Source organism: Drosophila biarmipes, chromosome 2L (assembly GCF_025231255.1).
Source record: "Drosophila biarmipes strain raj3 chromosome 2L, RU_DBia_V1.1, whole genome shotgun sequence".
Taxonomy (NCBI): domain Eukaryota; kingdom Metazoa; phylum Arthropoda; class Insecta; order Diptera; family Drosophilidae; genus Drosophila; species Drosophila biarmipes.
Genome location: NC_066612.1, coordinates 322,213 through 343,974, shown reverse-complemented (window position 1 = coordinate 343,974; position 21,762 = coordinate 322,213). Strand labels below are relative to the sequence as shown.

Here is a 21,762-nt window from a genome sequence, read left to right as displayed (position 1 = left end):
CGGTGGTGCATTTTGGCAACGCCCGCGACGGTCACTCTAGAACGCGCAGTATCGATAGCCATCGCGATAGTAGCAAGCATTCGATGTATTTTTTACATCCCTATTCTGCAATATTATTTCACGGTCCAAAAACACGGAATACAGGGCTTGGGGCTCGGTTGGACTCGCACAAACGCAATTAGAAGCCATGGACGTTGCCCCCGCACCGTCCGTCAACTCCGGCGGCGATCAGAAGGTGCAGCAGACGCCGATCAGCCCCCATCCGAATCATCCGAACCAAGCGCCGGCCGCAAACGCAAAGGCAACAACAATCGAAAATGGTGTACAAACAGGAGGAGCGAAAAAGCCAGAGAGTTGTGGTGAGAAAGCGCCCGGGCCGCGGATTTGTTTGTGCAATCTATCTGGTTTACCAAATGTTTACCCGTTCTTTTGGCCCGCAGAACCGACACATTCCACTGGGACGGGCCAGAAGGAGGAGCGGGACGAGGGCAAGCCCAAGACCGAGCTGGCTGACAAAGTATTGATTACCATATGCAGCGCCGATCGCAAGGTCAAGAAGACCTTCATGTCCTTGCCCACGCGAAAGGATGTGATCGAAAAGGGTGAGGAGCTAGGGAGTGCATTGAGTTTTGGAATTTGATGCATTTTGCCCAGTTGGACTTATTAACTAGAAAACTAAAGGATTTCTTAGAACATTTTATTGGTTCCTTTTTGAGTCAATATTTTTTTTATCATAAATATTTATATTTTTTCCAATATAAAAACTACAAAGTGTAACTTTAAAAAGGACACCAATTTACTGCACTGCACAGCTTAAAAATTTAAACATTAAATTCGAATGTAAAAGTGTGTACTAATACACTTTCTTCGCCCTATGTAGCCCACAAATACGGTCTGTGTGGCAGCACAATTGTCCTGGAGAGTAACGGCTGCGAGATCTGCGAGGACGATGTGCTCCTGTTCGCCGCGAAGGAGAAGATCCTGCTGATGCTCCTCGCCGAGACGGAGGAGTACGTGGTGCTGCCGCCTCCGTCGCCGCTGAATCGATCCGAACGCGCCGGCAGCTCGGTGGATCCCAGCTTCTATGCCAACAACAGTATTGTGTCCAACCCAAACGATTCGACAGTCTCCAATGACGAGACCCTGTCCCTGTCGAGCGTCACGCCTTCGAGTGCAAAGAATTCGGCCTTGTTTAAGGAGTTCTCGATACCCTGGAGTAAGGTGCCCGGCGACATCATGAAGCTGCTGAAGGGAAAGGGTAGTTTGGGCAAGCGCCTGAATACCCTGGCAAATGTGTTGGTGGAGGCCCTCCGAGAGATATCTGCCCACATCCCCATTCGGGTTTTCCGGCAGGTGGCCCAGCAGGCTGCTGAAAAGTACCCCGACTCTTTGCTCGAGAAGGACCGCGAAGGTCAGTTTATAGCCACCACGCCGCAGTCGCTCATCTCCAAGATGATCAACCGAAATAATGCCCTCAACAAACCGCAAAAGCGTGGCAGCTCGGGAACCTTTGAGATCCACATCTCCAGCAAAAAGCGAAAGTTTGGAGGCGGTGCCTCCAATGGCGACGCCAAAGCACTGGCCCTCAACAGGGACCTGGAGCAGAAGAAGGAACTACTAATTTCCAGCTACCGCGGCAGCTCCCCTCTGGAACACTCTACCATTATCGAATATATGAAAGAATGCTTTCCGCTGCAGCGCTCGTTCTTCAATAACAGCGAAAAGATTCCGGACATCACGGCCATCAAGGACAATTGGCCATATATTTTTGACAAGGCTGTGCTGTACCAGCACTTCGAGCTGCTTATGTCCATCGATCCTCGGGCTTTGGAGAAACGCTTGGCCGGTGAAAAGGAGCGTTTCTTCAGGTTCTTCAAGAGTTCGAAGAACAAAAAGATCAGCGCTCTGGAGGAGACCAACGCAAATTTGCTGCGTGGCATAGCGTATCATTTCAATGAGGATCCCGACTACATCTTCAAGCATCTGGAAAGCGGTTCCCTCAACAAGGAAGCGCTCCAGAGCACGAATCCCACAAACGCCCCTTGGGTGGCTCTAGTCAGTAAGTGCATAACTTGAACGCTTTCTGGTTTTGATTTTCTAATAGTCCGTACCTTCCAACAGATTCGCCCATAACAACGGCCGATGGCGAGGAATCGCAAATAGAGGCCAAGGTCTACATCGAGGGCCAGGTGATGGCCACATTCGCCGCCAAGGACGACGACCTGCCGGACATTCTGGCCCAGCTGATCTGCTACTACTATACCTTCAACATGATGTACCCCAAGGAAGCCAATCAAACACTCGAATTTATCGTCGTTTACTTTCTGCAGCACTCGCCGGAACAAGCGCGATCGGCCAAGAAAGCGGTGACCACCAACGGCAAGTTTAACCAGCTAATCGCCAAGCTGGCCAACGCCAATGGCTGAATACTCGATCTGGACTTGGCTGGAACCATTGCGCAGTGGGCGCCGCTTCAATCTCCTCTTGCTCCTCCCGCTGAAGGAGGAGTCGAATTCTGTTTAGTTTATTTATTTTCGCCGACCTATTCCACATGTATTTGTACCACTACTTTTAAGATTTGCATAAAGTGTGTAGTAATGTTGTGTATACATTTCTGATTTATCACCCGATCAACACTTTTTCATTTCTTCGAAGGGCTAGCTGTTCTAAAATTTTATTGTTTTAATAATTTTCTTAAATGTCATTCAGTAACGGGGTAAAAGTGAAGTTAGATCTAAGCTGCTTTTATACTACGATTGCCCTCCATTCCTCTTGCGAAAGGGATTGGGCCCGTTTCGTCCCTTTTTCTTTGAGGTGCGTCTCTTGTTATCGATCATTTTCCGAAAGGGAACGTTTCCCTCTCCTGTGGACTCCTGCAACCGAACTGGGTGTCTCTCCAAATCTTTTATGGCAGATCGAAGGTCTACATCGCGCTCCATTCCCTTTATGCCCAACGTGATCTTGCTCCGGTAGAAGTTGCGCTCCTCGAATGTGAAATTCTCAACGGCCGTGGGAAATTCTCCCTTGGACCTGTCGCACTGCCACAATCGGGACTTCTCCTTCTTGGGTCGTGACCTCTTGGAATGTAAGGTTGGCTTTTGATCCTCGTCGAAGGACTCCCATTTGGTGGCCTGCGCTCGGTTGGCTTCTATGATGTTTCGCCGGTGGTTCTGCTCCCGCTGCTGCATGAATTTCTTGGCGTCCTCGTTGTCCACATCCAGGTGCCCGCGATCTTCGGAGTCGTCTATGATGTCGTTCTTCACGTGCTGCCATGGTTTCGCGGTGGCCTGCGGCACGGGTGGCACGAACGGCTTGTCATACTTCTTGGGCTTAAATTTTTCCTTGCCCCAGGTCTTGGAGCTGAACTTCAGCCTATCCTTGTGCTTTTGAACCTTATCATTCATTTTGGTTGTGTTGTTATGCTTCTCCGAATTATGGTGCTCCACACTTGCTATTAGAGGTGGCAGTTTCAGAGCGGGGCCAAACTATCGAGTTTAGCGGGTCAAAGCCATACGATTATGGTTAAGGGTAAGCTTGTTTCAGAATTTATTTTTAAATTATCAATATGTATTTAAATATTTTTTATTGTTCTCAACGCATATGTTTCCATTAAAAGCACTAGTTAAACTAAGTTTCACGTTAAATGAATTCTAGCTATGTTGATAGCAGGCAGATTCGGCTTGAAAGAAGCTAGGCGGTGCGCAACTGCCAATCGCTTTTTATCGATACCGACAATCGGCTCAACACGTGCGCCGTGGCGGTGCGGTTCAGTTAAATAAATATTAATACAGGATGCAAAACGGCGGAGGACATTCCCGCTGGGAGAACTCGTCAGGAGGACACCGGCACCACTTCTTTGCCGAGGGGTACAGCCAGCAGCAGAGGCGCAGCGGCGGTGGCGGAGGAGGAAACCAGAGCCAGAGCAATAGCAATTGGCTGGACAGAGGAGCAGGTGGCCATAATGGGAACGCTTTCAATAAGTTCAGGGATCCCCAACAGCCACCGAACAATCAGCAGCAGCAAGGCAGGAGAAGTGGCAGAAGAAACAAAGGAGACGAAGGTGGTGGTGGAGGAGAAGGCGGCGGTGGTGGTCGAAGAGGCGGCGGAGGAGGTGGCGGCGGACGACGAGGCGGTGGTGGTGGACGAAGAGGCGGAGGAGGTGGGGTAGGAGGAGTCAAGGGCAAGAGGGGAAACCACGACAGGGGCGGTGCACGCAACAAGTCATGGCACGGTAAGGACTCGCATGTTAGTCCTCCTCAACATGACATGCTGTACTATGATAACGTGGGCGCCTTTACAGACGATCGCCCTCTTCCTAGCACCTCTCCTGCGCCCTCGTCTCTCAGACAGGAGAGCCTGCCACCTGCCAGCTTCACTGCCAATCAAACGCCTCCACCTGAACCAGCACCTGCGGTCCCGATTCCGCCAGAGGAACCCACCGTGCCGATTATCAACATCAAGAAGGAGAATGACCTGCTGAAGCCCAAGCCACAAAGGAAACCGGTGGTCAAACCGGAACCCAAATCTCCTCCAAAAAAGAAGGAGAGCTCTTCTAGTTCTTCGAGCAGTTCGGAGGACGAGTCCGAACCCGAACCAGGCGAAATGGTGGGCAGCACTAAGGCCGCAGTCGTGACATCGTCGGAAAAATCAAAGACTAGCAAGGCGGTCGTGGCATCCACACCAAAACCGAAGACTGTGGAATCCAGCTCCGACTCCAGCTCCGATTCCGAAGACGAACACAGTCGGCCACCGGTCAAGAGTAAAAAGGCGCCGAAGGAAATAAAGGCGGAGGAGGACGTGGTCTGCATGGGTTCTCAGGAGCGGATGTTTACCATTACTGATGAGGAAGAGAGCAGTGAGCCGGAAGAGGAAGAGGACAAGAAGGCAGGAAAAAGAAATAACACGAGCAAAACCGTCGATGTGTGTGGAATCTGCGATAAGAAGGTATACAAACTATAGAAGTTTCATATATAATTACTCAAAATGTTCGCTTTCAGGGCCACACCTCCTTCCATTGCCAGATGATATGTCGGAACTGCTCCGGAAGGTATCATGGCCTCAAGAACTGCCCGAATCCACCCAACCTGAACATTGCCATGCAGTCATTCATGGAGTTCGTCATGCAGCAGATGACCGTCTTCCATAGCGACCAGCGATTTGCCTTTCCCGCTGGCACTGTCGCAGCTCCGGTTCCCGAGCGAGCTCCGGTCAAGGCCAAAAAGGACAAATCTACCAAGAAGGTCAAGAAGACTCCGCAAAAACGGATGAAGGTGGAGGCGAAAGATCCAGACGAGGACGAAGACTCATCATCGGCAGCGACCGGGGCCAGTAGCGAGAGCGAGGAGTTAGAGTCCAGCGACGAGCCGCAACCAGCACCTGTGTCCAAACAGAAGCGGAAGCGCGGCTCAAAGGCCCCCGCCGCAGCTAGTCTGGCACCTCCAGTGTTCCCATTTCCCTTATTGGGCGCTCCGGGCGCCCCTTACAACTCTATGATGTATCCCTATGGGACGCCTTTCAATTTTCCCAAATAAGTACCCCCTAAGTTTATTGTAGATGATCGTACAAACATTAGTTAGTTTGTTAACAAAATGTTGGACTGTAAAACACAAAAAAGCAACCGTTTTTTATTTTAAAATTGAGAATAATTATAAGTGCAACTGTAATGCATTTCTTTTTTACTAGTTTAAACTTGGACACCTGTGAGTTTCATAAATGCAGTCGGGGCACGTTTAAAAAATGGTTAAACGCTTATATGTTAAATACACATTTGACGAGCATGGTTGTTCATTTCTTCTGAGCCTTTTGAAATTGATTACAATATTCTAAAAAAAATCGATTATCGATAAGCCTACTGCAGCCCTGGCTATCGGAACCTATTGTCTGCTCATCCCTGGTTGTTTTGCCAGCTGTTGCTTCCACGCTTTACCAAAAACTACAAATTGTCCGTGTTTACTAGTAAAATTCGCCAAAAACGAATGAAAAACAGTGATAATTGATTGATCGACTTCAACAGTAGCTTCGGTGAGTGTTTGTTTGTCCTGTTACACATTGAATACGTGACTTTTTCTCTAAGAATTCTTCAAAAACTGGGTCTTACTAGAGCCTCGAAACAAGTTTGCTTTTAACAGGTGTTAGCAAAGTGTTTTAGAATTAAGCCACTTTATTGAACACCGACAACGCATTTAAAACCACAAATCGAAAGAAAACTTGGCACTTAAATTTAGAACGGATTTCATGGACTGTGAAGTAAGTGCCTGAAGTCCCAGCTTACACATACAATTTATACGAATTGTTTTCCGCAAGAAGCAGGAAACCCACCTGGGAAGGCCGCGCTCATTCCCCCATCTGCGTGTCAGGATCCTAGGGTATGCACAGGGCCAGAGCCTCGCGATCCATCTCGGTGCCGCAGGAGACGGGGTGTTTCTGGCCCCGGGGATCGACGCCTGGCCTGAGCAGCGTCTGCTGCAGCTCCCAGATGATCTCGCAGGACAGAACGCTCACGGCCAGCTTCAGCACAGACTGGTAGTTGAGCGGGTTAACCGCGTAGCTGAGGATGCCCCTGGCAATCTGGTCGAACAGGTAGTTCCTGTCCAGCAACAGCAGCTCCTCGCGCACCTCCATCATGCGGTTCTCGAAGTGGCACTGAATGGCGGCAAAGACCAGCTTGTCCAGGCCCACCAGCAGGTCCCGCTTAAACTTCACCAGGTAGTGCTCTATGAACACGATCTGGTTGCGATTCAGGTGCGGCAGACGGACCTTGTCCTGAATCACCTGCTCCCCGATCTGGCTGACCACCAGCGAGGCCAACGATCCCGCTGGCGTGGCCCGTCTCTCGCCGCACGGACGAATGTCCACGAACGGATGGATCTCGTAGCTGCCCACGCCAATGGTGCTGGCCACGCCGCTGAAGGAGACGTGGGAGGCGCGCGAGTGGTTCTTTGGCGGCTTGGCCACCGACGGCGGCACCTCCATGGCCTTGTGGTCCCTGGCGAAGCCGATGATCTGATAGGCTTTCTGCAATCGGAGGCAATAGGCAGTTGGTCAGGCTACACTAAGAACAACCACTTACATAGTGCACATATTTCTTGGCATCGCAGACAAAGTCCTTGATGCGCGAGACCAGCACCTGCAGAGCGCACTCGTCCTCGCTGAGATCGTCGTTTAGGCCAGATATTATGTAGTCGAGTATGTATTGCGCCGCCTTATAGATGGGATCGTCTGGGGCGAAGGTGAGAGCGGTCTGACCCTCCATGGCAATGGCTGCGTTCAAGGCGTAGCAGAGCTCACTGTCCAGCAAACCCTCGAAGGTGGCCTGGTACTCATCGCAGAAGGATGGTTTTCGCTCCTGGATTGCGGACTTCTTCTTGCGACGCTTTCTCTTCGGCTGGCGAGCAACGGCGGCTTTGCGGGCCCTCTCCTTGATCTCGTCCTGAATACGCTGCCACTTCTCCCTGTAGAGAGCCTTGTGCCGCTCTATGAACGCCTCGCGCTCCTTCTCCACCTCCTGCAAGAGGTAGTTAATCCTGCGCTGGTTGGCAATCCGCTCGTCCAGCCTCTTTTTCCACGACTGAATCTGGTGCTCTGTGTTCTTCACCAGCCTCTGTTTCCTCAGGATCCGCATGTTTTTATTGAACCGATCCTTTTTGAACTGGAAGAGCTTCTTCTGCTTGATCAGCAGCTTCCGCATCAGATCCTGACACATGCTTATGTGGGCGGCCACTCGCATATTCGTGAGCATCTTGCGGTGCTCCAGCAGCATGTTCTGCATGGTGGCCAGGTTCTCCAACCGCTTAAACTTCTCGTACGTGATGTTCAGCAGGTGGACCTTCCTCTCGTGGCGCTCCTGCTCTTGCAGCTGCTTTCTGGCAAGCACCTCCTCGGTGCACTGGTGCCGAGCTGCCAGGTTCTGGTGATCCTTCTTCGTGATGGACTCGGCATTGGCGATCAGCATCCGATCGTATTGCTCCGACTCGCGTCGCTTGTACGCCTGTAGGATATAGTACAGCTGCGATTTGTGCAGCTCCTGGCGGTGCTGGTTGAAGTCCTTCAGGTTACAGATCACATCGTTGTCCTGCGTAATCTCGCCGTTTTCGCGCAAACGCTTCAGATTGCGCTCGTTGGAGTAGAAGGTCTTCAGATTGGAGTCGTGCAGCGGATTGTACTCGGGGATGTGCTCGGTAACAGAGCTCTCGAACTCCTGCTTGCCGCTCTTGAACTGGTTGAAGTGCAGATTATATTATTATATTTATAAATGCATTAAACTGGGCACCACTTACATCCTGCCCGATCTTGTTCTTCGAGAATATGACCTGGTTCCCGGGACACTTCAGCATAGGCAGCTTGCAGTTGAGGGGGATCAGCTCCCATCCGGGCAGACTGTTGATAGGCAGCCCGGTCTTGTAGGAGATCATCTTCAGCAGGGCCGGGTTCCCGGACACCTTGTTCCGGCGCGGCAGCGACAAAATATCGATCATCTCGTCGCTCTTAATTTTCTTACCCCTAAATTATTCGTGTGTTCAACTAACATTTATTCTCTGAGCGTTTTAAGAAAACTAACCCGTGTGGGCTTTCAATTCTAAAGGAAAATAACCTGCCTACTTTCGTATTGGTGTTTCCTTTTTCGAGGCTTTAAGAAAAAGCTCTTCGAGTTGGTAAGCATCTTGTTAGGGGGATGGGGAAACATCGCCACGGTTCAATGAAAGTGCTTAGGTCTGCTTATCAAAGCTTTTCTTGTTACCGGTGTATCCTCAAGTTGGGTGGTGGGTGGTACCTGTTCTGTGTTGTTATCGTTGCCAGGAGGCAATAACACTGAACCGGAAACCCAAGAAAACTCAATAAATTTGCCAGCGAAATTGAATAATGTTTGGCATTGAGTTGTTTACAAACAGCGAGGCTTGTGAGAGATGGTTTTATAAAGTGCTTAAACCCCTATACTTTTGTGGTGTTGAAATATAAGTTTTCGAAACTTACTTACTTTTTTAGTATCAATGGTATACTTATGTAAGTGGGGATATTTTCATTATTAAGAATAATTTCCATGTAATTTAATAAACTTAACCTTTTAGCTAAACCTAATCCCACGGTTCAACGGCAGCCCTTAATTTCGTCTGCTTATCGTATGCAAAATAAACAAACTTTGGCCCTCAATGATATCCCAAACGCATAATTTTGGTGTTTGTTTGGGTAATTTGCGTTTCGGTTTTACGAGGCGAAACCGGGATCGTGGCCCGCATCATTAGATGTGCTCCGGCAGATTCCCGGCCGTTTGTCGGGGCTTACACAAATCCCCGGCTGACTATCCGTCTCCATCTTTCGCTGTCTCCGCCTCGGCTTGTGCTCTACCCGCTCTCTGCGGGATGACCTCGTTTCTTGCTTTGAACATCTCTAGATTACGGGCATCGCGAGCATAAATATTTACCAATCGCTCGGTCAGGCGACGGCCTGTCTGCATTGGGCTTTCCTTGGAAAAGTCCGCCCACCCTCGCCCCCATCGTGTGTCTTCCATGTAAATAAAATCACATCCAGTGCTGAAATGTACTTGCTGCAGCACGTGCTCCAAATATTCTCTCGAGTGTGCTTTCCATTTCATCTAACACCTACGGCGCCCCCTTTTGCCTTCCGACACCTCTGTCGATGGCATAAATAAAGAATGATGCTGGTTTCCCAAAAAAGGGAAAACTGTGGGCGAAAACGAAAGGTGCGTGCCAATCTCCATCGGCCTTTTCAGCTCTCCTGTCCCATTTAACGTTATATAATAGTTACTTCCTGCTTCAGCATGAGTCCCAAGGGATGGCAGCGTGAGTCGTTCGGCTAACAAGCCAATAATCCTTTGGGAATATAAAGTAGCATACCTTTTTGGGCTCCAACTACACTTATGGAAATGGTTGTGCAGTCGACTTCAAGCAGACCTAACTACAAGATTAACCTGATTTTTAATGCATTTTCTTCTAGCATAAAATATTTCTTTATTACAAGTGTTGCACACATCGGTTAAATGTATCAATTATTTGATAATAATTATTTAACGAGTTTAAAATATTTTGAAGATGTAACTCGTAATGTTTTTTAGCTACATCTTATGCTGAACCACCCCCAAAAACATAAAACGTTTTAGTTGGAGCGGGTTGTACATCCCCCTCAACTTCCAACAGTGGCGTACGTATGTTCCTTCCGGTAGGATGAACAAAAATGTTTTTCAAAAAATAGGTATGTCTGGAAATATAAACAGCAAATTCTTGTGCAAGTTGAGGACTAAGTAGGGTAGCATTATTGTATCTCGAAACCCCGCTTCGAATGCCCCTGGTTCTCTTCATCTGGCTAGCAGTACCGGCAAAACCGCACACAGCTGTCTTAACCTCTCTTTCACTCTCACCTGGCTTGTCCCACCAACAATTGATTCGACAAGCGGGCACTCTCCGCTGGGAAGCTTTCAGCCTTCAATCAGTTGAAGCCACTCGTTCAATCACTTTCAACGGGAGAGGCTTTCTCTCGCACTTTCTCATTCGGCGTTCGAGAGCGACTTCGAACCGAGAGAGGGAACTGGGGTTCGGTTTGGAACACTGGTGCACAGCGTTACAGTTCCTAAGATTAATATGCAAATACACAATGAAATCAATGATAATCGGCACAGGATTTTTATTTAATTAATGTGTGAGCAACAACAAAAAATATGAAAAATAAGAATAACATATAATAATATTGTGAAGTTTTATCTGCAAGCTTACGATGCACTCGAAAGGGTTGTCAAACGTGAGCTGCACTCAGAAAAACAAACATGGAAACCTCTCATCAAGTCTGGCAACCTAGTTTTGGGAATATTAAAATAGCGGATCGAAACTTTTGCTTTCAAAGGTGAGCTAGTATTTTTCCCAGTGCTGCAGCACGGTTCGCCTCCATTGAGCGCCGTGAGCTTCCAAGTTGGTTACTCTGCGTGGAGTTGGTTCGTTTGGTCGCGTCGGTCGAAGGAGTCGGTTGTGCGTTCTGAAGCGCTCCAGTAACGGTAAACGCGAACGCCATCGCATCGCCTGTTTTACTGTTGTTTTAACTCGGGACGCCAGTGCCTTGTGTCTCTGTGTGGGTGCTCGCCTGTCTCCCTGTACACATGTGTGCGAGTCAAACAAATAGCAAAGCGAAAAGAAAATCATAGGGCAGGAATTCCGAAAAAGGGGGTGGCGACCATCCTGCCCTTCTGCGCCCGCTGCCAGTGTAACCACCCCCTCACAGTTACAGCAGCAGCAACAACCACAACAAGGACCTGAGAGCAAAAGCGAAAAACAAAATACATTTCTCGTACGAACCGTTAACTGCGCCATTCAGAAATCGCAACAACAAATGGAAAATATCAAAGACAAAACAATTAAATTGTGTGTGTGAGAGCGAGTGAGAAGAGAGCACAAAGTCAACAACAAAATCGTTCGTAAAAACAAACAGAAGTGTAAAGGAGTTTGTGAATAAAAATAAAAGTTGGCTACCGTAAAAGAGAAAGCCAATAAAAGGCTGTAGTAGTAAAAGCCAGACGAAGTGAGGAAGGACAAAATCATAAAAAGGAATTTATCATGATACTGGACTCTTGAGATAAAATGATATAATAATTAAATACCAAAGCAAATCAATTTTCAAAGGATATTTTTTATAAAAAGCAAATAAGCAAAATTTAGCATTTAAAATCTAAAATTGTGGTACCAAGTAAAACAACTTTGCAAAGTCGCTAAAACTGCAGCTCTGTAAACTACTGTAATCCCAAGTCGAACATTGAGCCGCCGAAACATGCTGAAAAACCGCTTGGGAATTATATGAAGGAGGGAGGCTTCCACTGGATTGCATCATCCGTCGAGGGCGTGGCTCAGCATCGAATGTAATGTACAGCTGTCAAGCAGGACCTTTCATCACTCACACATCATCATCATCCTCATCATCCGAGCCATCTTCTCCAGACCCAACGTCACGATGTCCACCACAGCAGCAGGGCTGAAGCCGGGTCCCAAAGGAGCCAACGGAGTCAGGACGGAGACAGACCACATCATTACCATCAGCACTGCCAGCCTGTCGGAGTCCTGCAGCGAGGAGCCCGTGAAGGGAATCGCAACTCCGATCAGTAAGCCAAAGTCCCCGGGAAGCAGAGATCCATTAGAGACCATCACTTCCGGGGAGCAGAGTGAACCGAGAAGAAAGCATCAGTACTTGTGCCGGCTATCCCAGCTGGTGAGCTACCAGAATAACATCGCCGATGTCCAGCATCGGAAGGGAAGACGCCTCCACGGACTGCAGCTGCCCCTGCATCCTCTCCAGCTTTTTGGCTGGCTGGTGCTCCTCCTGTTCGGAGTGGCCAGCTACTGGGTGCTCATCCCGGCCTTTCATGCCCGCATCCAGGGCCCACTGTACGGTCTGATCACGGGCCTCTACCTGGTGCACATCGCCTCCCACTTGACGGCTCTGCTGACGGATCCGGCGGACAAGGAGCTGCGGCGGGTGCATCGCAACGACAGGATCGTCCCGGAATTCGACCGGACGAAGCACAGCCACGTGATCGAGAACGGGCGGTGCCATCTGTGCAACATCCGCACATCCTCCAGCCGCACCAAGCACTGCTCCGTGTGCAACAAGTGTGTCGGCAAGTTCGATCACCACTGCAAGTGGCTGAACCACTGCATCGGGTCGCGGAACTATGTGGCCTTCCTGATGTGCGTGGTCAGCGCGGTGGTGGCCACCCTGGTCATCGTGGCCGCCGTGGTGGCCCAGATCGTCTTCTACTACGTCCAGCCGGAGTGGCTGAGCTTCTACTGGTGTCCCATGGAGGCGAGCCACCCCATGGAAGGTGGCGACTACATAAACCTCACCCTGAGCCTGGGCAACGGCACCATGATGCTGCTGGAGCAGCAGCCGGCGCTGGAAGAGAATAGTCAGGAGTTGATGGACGAGGAACTGGCCAACATAACCATCTCCACACTGCCGACCCTCCTGGAGAATTTCACAGCCCTGATAGAGGCTAGCACTACGCAGTCTGGGACCAGCCTCTCCAATCACACCGTCACACAGCCTGTCGTGGCCGGGATTGGACTCAACGAGACCATCTTTCTGTTCCTCCTGGGTGTTCTGGGCCTGCTCGCCGCCGTGAGTGCGGGTCTGCTGCTGCACCTGTGCTTCTTTCACATATACATCTCGTTTTTGGGGCTGACCACCTACGAGTACATCAGGAACCATCGGCAGGCCAAGGAGGCCAAGACCAAGCAGCTCCTGGAGGGAGCTTCCAGCGTGGGAGTGGCTAAAAACGGGGGAGTACACTTTTCCTCCTTGCCTGAGCCACACAATCCGTCCAAGTCGATGCCGGGGGGCCAGCAGCTTTACTGCTGCTCCAGTGCCCCGCATCCCAGCCAGCAGTCACAGGAGGCGGTGGGGCAAACGGAGCAATCTCTTCGCTTGCACTGCTGTGCCAGCTCAAGGGAGTTCCACCAGAGCAGGCAGTCCATCTACGTGTGCTCGCTGCTGGAGGAGACAGTGCCGCAGATTCAGGTGGAACAGGACACGCTCAGTAGCTTCCACTGCTGCTCCAGCTTTGCGGCCAGTTCCCTGCAGCGGCGGGTCAGCTTGGCCAAAGGATCGCTGATCTCGGCCGAACCACGTCCGCAAAGACCGGCGACCTATCTGCAGTACACCGAGCAGTGTACCCTCTGCACCTTCCGACTGAGAAGGGGATCAGGGTCGGCGGCGGGATCCTCGGGGGCCGTGAGCAGTGCTGGGGGCAGTAGTAGCACCCGTACCCTGACCAGCCAAACCGGGGGCTCCTCTTCCTCGGCCACCGCTGCTGGGAATATCTCGAAGCACCAGCGTTGGCGGAGGAAATGGAACTGCTGCGCCTCTGTTCCGGATAGCCCCGATGTGCCCAACGACCTCCTGGCTGCCCTGACGTTCCGCGAACGCGAGGAGGCAGCAGCAGCGGCCAAACTGAATGCCCAGGAGCTGCCCATCCAGTTCATTCGCACCCTGAACGGCGGCCTGGAACAGGAGCTGCCGCTGAAGACCACAACAACAGCCACTCCCACGCCGCCCCGCAGCTCCAGACTTCGGTATATGCTGCGTTTGCTGGGGCGTTATCGAAGACCACGCTGTCGCCATGGGGCCCATCATGGAATCGCGGCCAAGGAGCACCAGAATCACGGTGGTTCTGCAATCAAACAGAATCAAATACGTCCACTGCAACTGCAGGCGGCTGGGCGAGGCTACGCCAATTCCACGGCCTCGCCCACACCGCCGGCCAGTTCGCCGAGCAGGAGTTCCCTGGAGAGCAGCGAACTGAGTACCAGCACGAGTGCCTCGTGCGGCAACAGCAAGGAGCTGATGCTGCTGCCCACGTCCGTGATAAGGGATGACAGCGTGACCACCTATACGCTGACCCTGCCGCCCGCCCTGCCGCCGCCGACGAGGAGGAAAATGAACCAGACTAGCCAGGAGTTGGCGGACCTGGCCGAGACTTTAGGGTTTGCCAGCAGCCTGCATCACAATCAGCACAGCAGCCAGACGAACAGCCGGACGCTGCCCAGTTTGGGGAATGTCTACCGCCGGCAGAGGCGAAAGCACTTCCTGCGGACACGGTCGCCCACTCTGTCGCCCATCCACGAGTCCGGCCTCTCGAATCCAACCTCGCCGCAGCCCCTGAGGCACCTCCACCACCAGAACCTAGCCAACTCGAACTCCAATCCGGCCAAAGCCACGTCCTCGCCGCTGCTTAACCGCAACTCGGGGAACTCCTCCGCGCTGCTCGTCCAGAATCTGTGCAGCCTGGCAGGGGAAACGCTGAGGAAGACCGCCTCCAACAGCTCCCTGCACAGCCTCAGCTCCAACTCGAGCAGCACCTAGAATCGAGTGTCCTTGAACGGTTTCTGTTAGCCCCTAGGTTAGACGTAGCTTTAGCCTTAGTCTTAGTAGTCCCCGCATCCCAGGCAGTTCTGTTGGAGTTCTGGAAATCAATTAATCCGCAAGTAAGCATCGAAAGTCATAACCGAAATCAATTAAGCACGAGGAGTGGAAGTGGGAGAGGGATTGGCGCTGGGCGAGCTGTCAGGGCCAGGAGAGGAAATTGCCTTTGATGCGATGCGGTTTCATGGCCAAACTTAATTACCGCTTTTGGTAGGGGCTCCTTTGTTTGCGTCTGTGGATTGCATATTTGATTTATTAAGAGTCTGGTGTGGAGAGGCAATAGGAAAGATTGGAATTTTCGCTTCAAACTTATTATTAGTTTTAGTTCTATGAGAACGTTTTGTTACTCCTTAAAAACTGTTTGATTTATGAACTACCTGCTTAGTTTAGTACGTTGCTAATCAAAAAAGTCTCATAAGAAATGAAATCTATCAAAATCTCTATTATATTAATTCTCTTTATATTAATTTTTTTCAAATAACTAAGTTCCTAACTTTGGACATAAGCATACAACTAAGCAAATATTGAAGTTTACTTTGATTTGTTAAAGTTTTTCCAGCTGCATAAATGCTATTTCGTTTATCTTAACACGATCTTATTGGTTTATATTCTCTATGTCTTCTATTTATACTTAATTCACATTCCCATCGACGTTCCGTGCATTTTCCATTTCCATTTGGAAAACATCGTTAGTCCCTAACTGCATCGACTGTTTTTCCCTTAAACTAAACAAGTCTTTGGCATCCTTTGAATGACTTCGCAGTTGAATTGATAAAATATGCAACAGCATGTGCCGAAGAGTAGGAGTTGGGTGCTGTCCCCCTGGGGAGTTCACTCGTTTTTTGCCGCACCCACCCCCGGCTGGTATTGATTTTCATTTTGGAAATGTGCGAGCGAAGGCGTCGGGTGATTACGTATTGTATCTGCAGCTGAAGCTTCGTTGTATCTGTATCTGAATCCGTGTGGCCGTGTATCTGGCAGCCAAAGAAGGGGAAAGGGCGAGGACACAACTGCAGCATGTTGCCAAATAGTTACGCAAATGTTTTCATTCGATTTAAATTCAAGGGCCGGGAAAACCCATCCAACTGCCGAAGGCAATTGTCAGGGGCTCTAAACTTGGTTCTGACGACTGTCTCTGCCCCATTAAATATGCCGAAGATGAATAATTAAGGCGGCACAAGTCGGGAAAACAAGCCTGCAAAGCGGAGAAATGGAAATGCGTCAAAGCATGATTGGATGGGATTGAGTTCACGTGCTCGCCCTGCTCAGTTGTCAGTGGGACAGCTACCGGGGCTAAAAGGCAGTGATAGCTATACGGATAGACAGCCATAACGGCTACGCACATGACACTCCGGTACCAGGTGGCGGGGTCCTGCAGCTCTTCATCACCCCCGGCCAGTCGGCGATTCGTGTTATTGAAACTGACAGCAGGAAGAGTCCATTTTTAACCGGCGGGAGCAGGTGGGAAGTGGAGTGGCGGCGGGGCCAGGTAGATGGGTTGCTGGAGAGAGAATCGCTTTGAGCACGGGAAGTGGCCGTCGAGCTTCCCGGGGCTGAGTGTGATTAGTTTTTCTTTTAGTGGCCATTCCGAATCAATTTATGCTATCCTCAATCACTGAATCCGTACTGTAGTTTTTAATGGGTTTATTCATGTGATCGGTTATCAAATGGCTTCTGAAAAACAGTTTCTGGTTTCAATATGTTTGATTACTTGGCTTTAAAGAAAGGGAGGCGAATAAGTCGCGAATTTAACCAGAATTCCTTTAACTCACGGGTCAAACTACTTAGAAAGTTGTGAATAAGTTGCAAATATATTCTGTGGCAGTGCGCACGCCAACCTTTCAAGAGTTTCTACTATTAATCAAAAATGCAAAGGTCATCCGAAGTTTCGAACAATACGACCCTTAAAGTTCCATTTAATTACTCTATACTTAGCCACCGAACTTCAGACTACTAAAAGTGATGGCCATTAACTTCAGCCACGATAAATTTGTTTTAAAAGTTGGAAAAGTTTGCCGCCAACATTCTACTTTAAGAGAGTTAACCTTCTACTTATACTCTTCATAATGCCACCCTCTTGGCTTGCGATGAAATAATCCTAAACATAATCAGGGGTCTTAACTAGTTTCCCTTCTGGCATAATGCAACTCTGGTTGGCACATTTAATATATATAGTTTACAAATGAATCTGATACCCGTGGCTCTTTCTAGCCCGTTTGCCAACATTCCACGTAGTTAATTTAACTTCGCTTGAATTTCGGTCACCCTGCCGGCGGATTGAGGCCAAAATAAATGGCAAGTTAATTATAGAGACCCCATTCTTTGCCACACACGGCAAATCAACGCGACTCGACTGCAAATACTGTGCATTCGGGGATGGGCATTCGGGTGCCCATGGAAACGTGAACAGGTGGATATGGTGGGGGCAGCCAGGGGGAATGTCAATGAGCCCGTATCTAGAAGACGCGACTTCCGGCGGACTGACATGCATTTCTGCAGGGGCTTCGACTCAGTTCGAGTGCGGGCTCAGTTCGCTTGCAGTGACAGCAGACGGACGCCTGGTAAATGACTGCAAATAACATAATGCAACGACTATAAATGGATTTTCAATGCAGACTGTGCTGCACCGACAGCTGGAGCAACAATTTCCTCGCCTTTCTTACTTCCTCGGTTATTTCCGCAAGCAAACACGCTGCATACTTTTGAGGGCGCTTCTGTGGCGTCGTATCTGTGTGCGCTCGCTTGCGTGCCAGTGTGGGTGTGTGGGTGTTCGGCTGTGCCTCTGTGTGTGTGTATCTGTGTGAAAATGTTTAATTTGATGGCACTTGGCGTTAGCATTTGGAACTGCACCTGCTGCCTGGAGACACACGAGCACAAAGGCCCGTGCTTCATTACGTATCCGACGTGTGCGCCACATATATTATGCTATTCGTGTTTTGTTTCACTGCAGAAACGATACTGGCCGACCATTGTGACACTTCCATGAATAGCACGCTCATATAGGATGTTATGGAATTGGAATTTTCCATTTCTTGTTCTTAGCATAGACTTCTTTGGTAATTCCAGCTAGCCATTAAGAGTAAAGTGATTTCCGCAAGTGGTTTAAAAATCTATCGAAAGGTTTAATGTATTTCATATCCCGCACATATTTGCTATCTTCTTCTCTATTACAATGTTTCGCCTTCCCCCAAGGAGAGTTCTTTTCTTTGTGTAGCAAGATAGCTCCCCCAAATTTGAATTTTAAATGGGAATCGGCAAAGGGGCTCTCTTCTTTGCTCCCTGCTCCGCCATACGCAATCTTTTCCTTGGGTTTTCCATTCTGAATTTTTCCTTTGCCGAGCTGGTGCTGCCCATGTATCCGAAATGCATAAATTCATCCGGCTGTCTGACCATCCAGTCACACCTCAGAGGCGTCTGTCCAGGTGCATGCACCCGAGTGCCCGGAGACACCTGGAGGATCTCCGCATTCTGTGGGCGAACGCTTTCAGATAGATGTGAAAGGATAAAATACGGACTGTGTGTGCGTATTTATTTGTATAAAAATATATTCGACTTTAATTGCATGTTCGTGTCATGTTCTCGTGCTCCTGGCTCCTGGCCACGCCCAGAATGAGCAGGGGGAACTGCCAGGCAACGCCCCGAATTTTCAGTTTGGTTCCCGCTGGCGGAGTTTGTTTACGAGACATAAAGCAGAAATGTCCGGGAGAAATGGGGACTGGCTGCCCCACTTGAGTGACTTTCCCTATGGCAACAAATGCAACGCTCTTGTTGCTCTTGTTGCCCTGGTTATGGCCGTGCATCAATTATAAAACATTTTCTTGTTGCCGTTTCGATACTTCTTTGACATGCAAGCCGAAAATGTTTTGCATTTTTGGCCAGGAGATAGAGGAACACTGAAATCCAAAATTGATAAGAAATAATTTAAGCGTGAACATTAACTTTGTACTGTGCATCCCTGTACTGATATTTTAAAACAGAAATGACATTTTGTAAGATATTAGATTGGGTTTCTGTTCTTATTTTCATGTGTGAAAGCAACACGTTCTTTGGAAATTTGCCTAATTTCTGGGATTGCCTGCAGGGGAACTTCACCACTTCCAAGGATATGCCAACGAATCATGATTGATTGGGCCTGGATTGGGTGCGATGTCCCATCAGCCCAGACAGTTGCCTTCGCCTCCAAGTGCCCGCCTTTCCCCTGCCTTTCCGGGCTGTTATTAGCAATGGTAGTTAGGCCAGCTCCAGCTCCCACTCCACCCACTCCTTTTGTTTTTCCTGCGCCCTGCAATGACATTTTCAGCTGCTTTGCTTTTCCCTTTTCGTCGGTTCAACGAACTCCTGGCTCTCGGCTCTTTTGTTGAATTCTCAGCCAGGTGGAACACACACCTGAGCACACAGACATAGGTGGATCCGACCGCCTGGCCGCCCCTCTGATATGCTTTCAATTTGGTTAATGACTTGCCAGTTAGGCCCTTGAACCTAAGCTAAGACAAACGATCAGAGAAATATATGAAGTATAAGAAATGTGTATGAGACTGCAAACGTGGTGGGTGAATGTTGGGAAGGGAATGTCGGAAAACAAATTAAAGATTGAAGAATAAAACAATAATTACATTAATTTAGCCCAGCCAATTAGGTGTGAAACCAAGAGCACGATTATAATGAATATATTTTGATAAAATGTGCAGTTAACAAAGTCCATTAACAAAATTTTAAGAAAAAACTAAAGGGAAGATATTTACCGCTGTGCAAAGCAGATATTTAAGTAAAGTGAAACAGGATTAAGGCCAAGATAAGTTGCTGTAGAAACGAGTTGAAAACATTTGAGGACACGCTTTGTACTGTAATATAATAAACTAATAAAATGGCTTAATCTAAAAACATTGTTTCGTTTGATATTTTGCTAGTATAGAAGCTGAGAAACCACTCTCCTAAAAAGTGAATCGCAAAAAGAGCAAAGACGCAGAAGCGAAATAAAACGACGGGGAACAAACAAAAGTGGCCACAACAAGCCGGCCATAAAACTATCATTGGCCACCAGGTGGCAAGTGGGCGGGTCATCATTGCTGATTGCCGTCGCTCAGAGGCCGCTCTGACCCCTTTCGTTGGCATTTTAAATATTTACCAGGCCGGCGAGTGGAGAATAGTTTGTGGGGCTTCCGAGGGGCTCTGGGATATTGGCCCGGACGTGTTGACAATTTCATCGGGCCCAGTGGCTCCGTTGGCAGAACTTGCTCCTCGGTGCGGTCATTATGGCCGAGCTACCTCCATCGTTTGTTCGGCCTCTGCGGGACACTTTCTCCCCTGGCTCGCCCATCGCCCGGCGCCTCCACGCAGCGTATGCGCAATTTTGTGGTTTCTGTAAGTGGTTCGATTCGCGGCAAGTAATTATCCTACTTTTTAAATTACATGAAGAAATATCGAACCAAACAAATTACCCTTTTATTTGCATCCTTGTTGAAAATGGATAATGCTGCTCATAAGAAAATCGAGAATGCTAACGTTTGATTACCAAATTCTGGTCATATAAATTCATTAATAATAAATCATTACATTTAATGTAAACAATCAATAAGTCAATGTATTATTTTTATGACTTTCCAACTAATTTTGTGGCTTGTTTAAGTGAAGCAAAGGTCCGTTGGGCACTTAATGGCCAGCAATAATGATCTAATTGAAATACTACATACATAGTTCAAAATTAAATTTAAATGAGCACTAATAGCTTTTTAATTTAGCTGAATTAGTGTATGAACGCTCGGAATTATAATTGATGTCAACTGCGAGCGGAGGTTATAATTTATGGATTGCCACTCACCACAAAACTATATGAATATGGTAGTCTATTGTTTCAAAATGGGTTAGTAGTCACTTTATAAATAAATTCTAAAATAATATGAATGGTTGCCGCAAGTGTAGGAGGCCCCATATATCTGCTGATATTGCTTAATCGAAACAGATTTGTTGACACAACCGAAAATTGCAGCAAATCGTTGGCCGCAGTGGCGTCAAGGGAACCCGCATCAAATCACTCGAGAGTATTAAAATTTCCCATATTGCTTTCCCTTTATTGTTTCAGCCGATCGGCATGTTTTTTATTATTTATGCAAATACTTGCACGTAAATTAACAAAGTAAATTGTTGTTAGCATTTTATGTTTCCTGCTTGGCTCTTATGTCATGTGTTTGCCTCGCCAAAACAAATCACACGCATGCCACACACGCACACCTCGCACACCTACGCACTGGCACGCACACAGAGGCACACCTTTCGCCCTCACACCCACACTCCCCACGCCCACACACACGCACAGCTTAGCGCGTTGGCAATAAAATGTCGGGGATTTATGGGTACGTGTCATTTGGCTTGTTTGTCTGCTCCTCACTTTGCAACAGATAAACACAAGGAGTGTGTATTTGTGAGTGCCCAAGGATCTTCCACAGCGGGAGTATCTAAGTGCTTGCCTGCGTGTGGGTGTGCCTACAGCAGCGGTAAAAATAGTAGTTCGCAACTCAATAATGAATATTTATGAATAAAAAAGGTTACACGTTTTTTGATATTTTACTGGGAGTTTCCCGTTTTACTTTGAAATATTAATAGTTTCCAAAAATGTATTTATTATTTAATTGGTCTCTGCTTAGATATTTTTGCTTAGTTTGTGTTCTCTTTATTTCCGTTTAAAAAATGTAAACGAGTTGCTTCGGTTGTTAATATAAATCTATATTTGGAAAACATTAATAGGTTGTATCTTGAGTGAGCCATGACTTTAAGCCCTGCTGTACACATGCGTCTATGCAACACTGTGGCAACAGCTCAAACAAACCAATCCAGGCGTCTATCCCCGAATAA

General features: G+C 48.4%; 6 protein-coding genes across 7 annotated transcripts in view; 4 read left to right on the top strand and 2 right to left on the bottom strand.

The window, feature by feature from the left end:
* The first annotated feature begins 59 nt into the window (after positions 1 to 59).
* On the top strand, positions 60 to 2,630 carry LOC108029163 (uncharacterized). Of its 2 annotated transcripts, XM_017101303.3 has the most exons (4): positions 62 to 359; positions 441 to 602; positions 881 to 2,059; positions 2,122 to 2,630. In XM_017101303.3, exons 1-4 carry the CDS (start codon positions 188 to 190, stop codon positions 2,424 to 2,426), a joined length of 1,818 nt encoding a protein of 605 aa, XP_016956792.1. In that variant the 5' UTR covers positions 62 to 187; the 3' UTR covers positions 2,427 to 2,630. The 2 variants fall into 2 exon arrangements, with proteins under 2 accessions (XP_043950276.1, XP_016956792.1); XM_044094341.2 differs by having other exon boundaries at positions 60 to 602.
* LOC108029165 (uncharacterized) lies at positions 2,514 to 3,468 on the bottom strand. Its single transcript, XM_017101306.3, has one exon. It carries the CDS (start codon positions 3,402 to 3,404, stop codon positions 2,751 to 2,753), a length of 654 nt encoding a protein of 217 aa, XP_016956795.1. The 5' UTR covers positions 3,405 to 3,468; the 3' UTR covers positions 2,514 to 2,750.
* A 266-nt stretch (positions 3,469 to 3,734) lies between these two features.
* On the top strand, positions 3,735 to 5,667 carry LOC108029164 (protein mushroom body miniature). Its single transcript, XM_017101305.3, has 2 exons — positions 3,735 to 4,944; positions 4,998 to 5,667. The coding sequence occupies exons 1-2, from the start codon at positions 3,793 to 3,795 to the stop codon at positions 5,529 to 5,531; spliced, it is 1,686 nt and encodes a 561-aa protein (XP_016956794.1). The 5' UTR covers positions 3,735 to 3,792; the 3' UTR covers positions 5,532 to 5,667.
* Positions 5,668 to 5,910: 243 nt separating this feature from the next.
* The window catches only part of LOC108036861 (tRNA-dihydrouridine(16/17) synthase [NAD(P)(+)]-like), a 28,330-nt gene continuing 12,478 nt past the window's right edge, over positions 5,911 to 21,762 (top strand). The window contains exon 1 of the mRNA XM_044094342.2: positions 5,911 to 6,021. The gene's annotated coding sequence lies outside the window, so the exon portion shown is untranslated. The remainder of the gene's footprint in view (positions 6,022 to 21,762) is intronic.
* Positions 6,143 to 8,564, bottom strand: LOC108029124 (uncharacterized). The gene is made up of 3 exons (XM_017101242.3): positions 8,277 to 8,564; positions 7,070 to 8,215; positions 6,143 to 7,014 (listed from the first exon to the last, which is right to left on the bottom strand). The coding sequence occupies exons 1-3, from the start codon at positions 8,472 to 8,474 to the stop codon at positions 6,361 to 6,363; spliced, it is 1,998 nt and encodes a 665-aa protein (XP_016956731.1). The 5' UTR covers positions 8,475 to 8,564; the 3' UTR covers positions 6,143 to 6,360.
* LOC108029123 (uncharacterized) lies at positions 10,887 to 19,778 on the top strand. Its single transcript, XM_017101240.3, has one exon. It carries the CDS (start codon positions 11,947 to 11,949, stop codon positions 14,851 to 14,853), a length of 2,907 nt encoding a protein of 968 aa, XP_016956729.1. The 5' UTR covers positions 10,887 to 11,946; the 3' UTR covers positions 14,854 to 19,778.

Excerpts from the sequence above, each read along its gene's own strand:
- LOC108029163 (XM_044094341.2), top strand. The coding sequence starts at position 188 with ATGGACGTTGCCCCCGCACCGTCCGTCAACTCCGGCGGCGATCAGAAG. Across the intron at positions 603-880 it reads AAAGGATGTGATCGAAAAGG|CCCACAAATACGGTCTGTGT; the intron begins GTGAGGAGCTAG and ends CGCCCTATGTAG. Across the intron at positions 2,060-2,121 it reads CCCTTGGGTGGCTCTAGTCA|ATTCGCCCATAACAACGGCC; the intron begins GTAAGTGCATAA and ends ACCTTCCAACAG.
- LOC108029165 (XM_017101306.3), bottom strand. The coding sequence starts at position 3,404 with ATGAATGATAAGGTTCAAAAGCACAAGGATAGGCTGAAGTTCAGCTCC.
- LOC108029164 (XM_017101305.3), top strand. The coding sequence starts at position 3,793 with ATGCAAAACGGCGGAGGACATTCCCGCTGGGAGAACTCGTCAGGAGGA. Across the intron at positions 4,945-4,997 it reads GTGGAATCTGCGATAAGAAG|GGCCACACCTCCTTCCATTG; the intron begins GTATACAAACTA and ends GTTCGCTTTCAG.
- LOC108029124 (XM_017101242.3), bottom strand. The coding sequence starts at position 8,474 with ATGATCGATATTTTGTCGCTGCCGCGCCGGAACAAGGTGTCCGGGAAC. Across the intron at positions 8,216-8,276 it reads AGAACAAGATCGGGCAGGAT|TTCAAGAGCGGCAAGCAGGA; the intron begins GTAAGTGGTGCC and ends CACTTCAACCAG. Across the intron at positions 7,015-7,069 it reads CCAAGAAATATGTGCACTAT|AAAGCCTATCAGATCATCGG; the intron begins GTAAGTGGTTGT and ends CTCCGATTGCAG.
- LOC108029123 (XM_017101240.3), top strand. The coding sequence starts at position 11,947 with ATGTCCACCACAGCAGCAGGGCTGAAGCCGGGTCCCAAAGGAGCCAAC.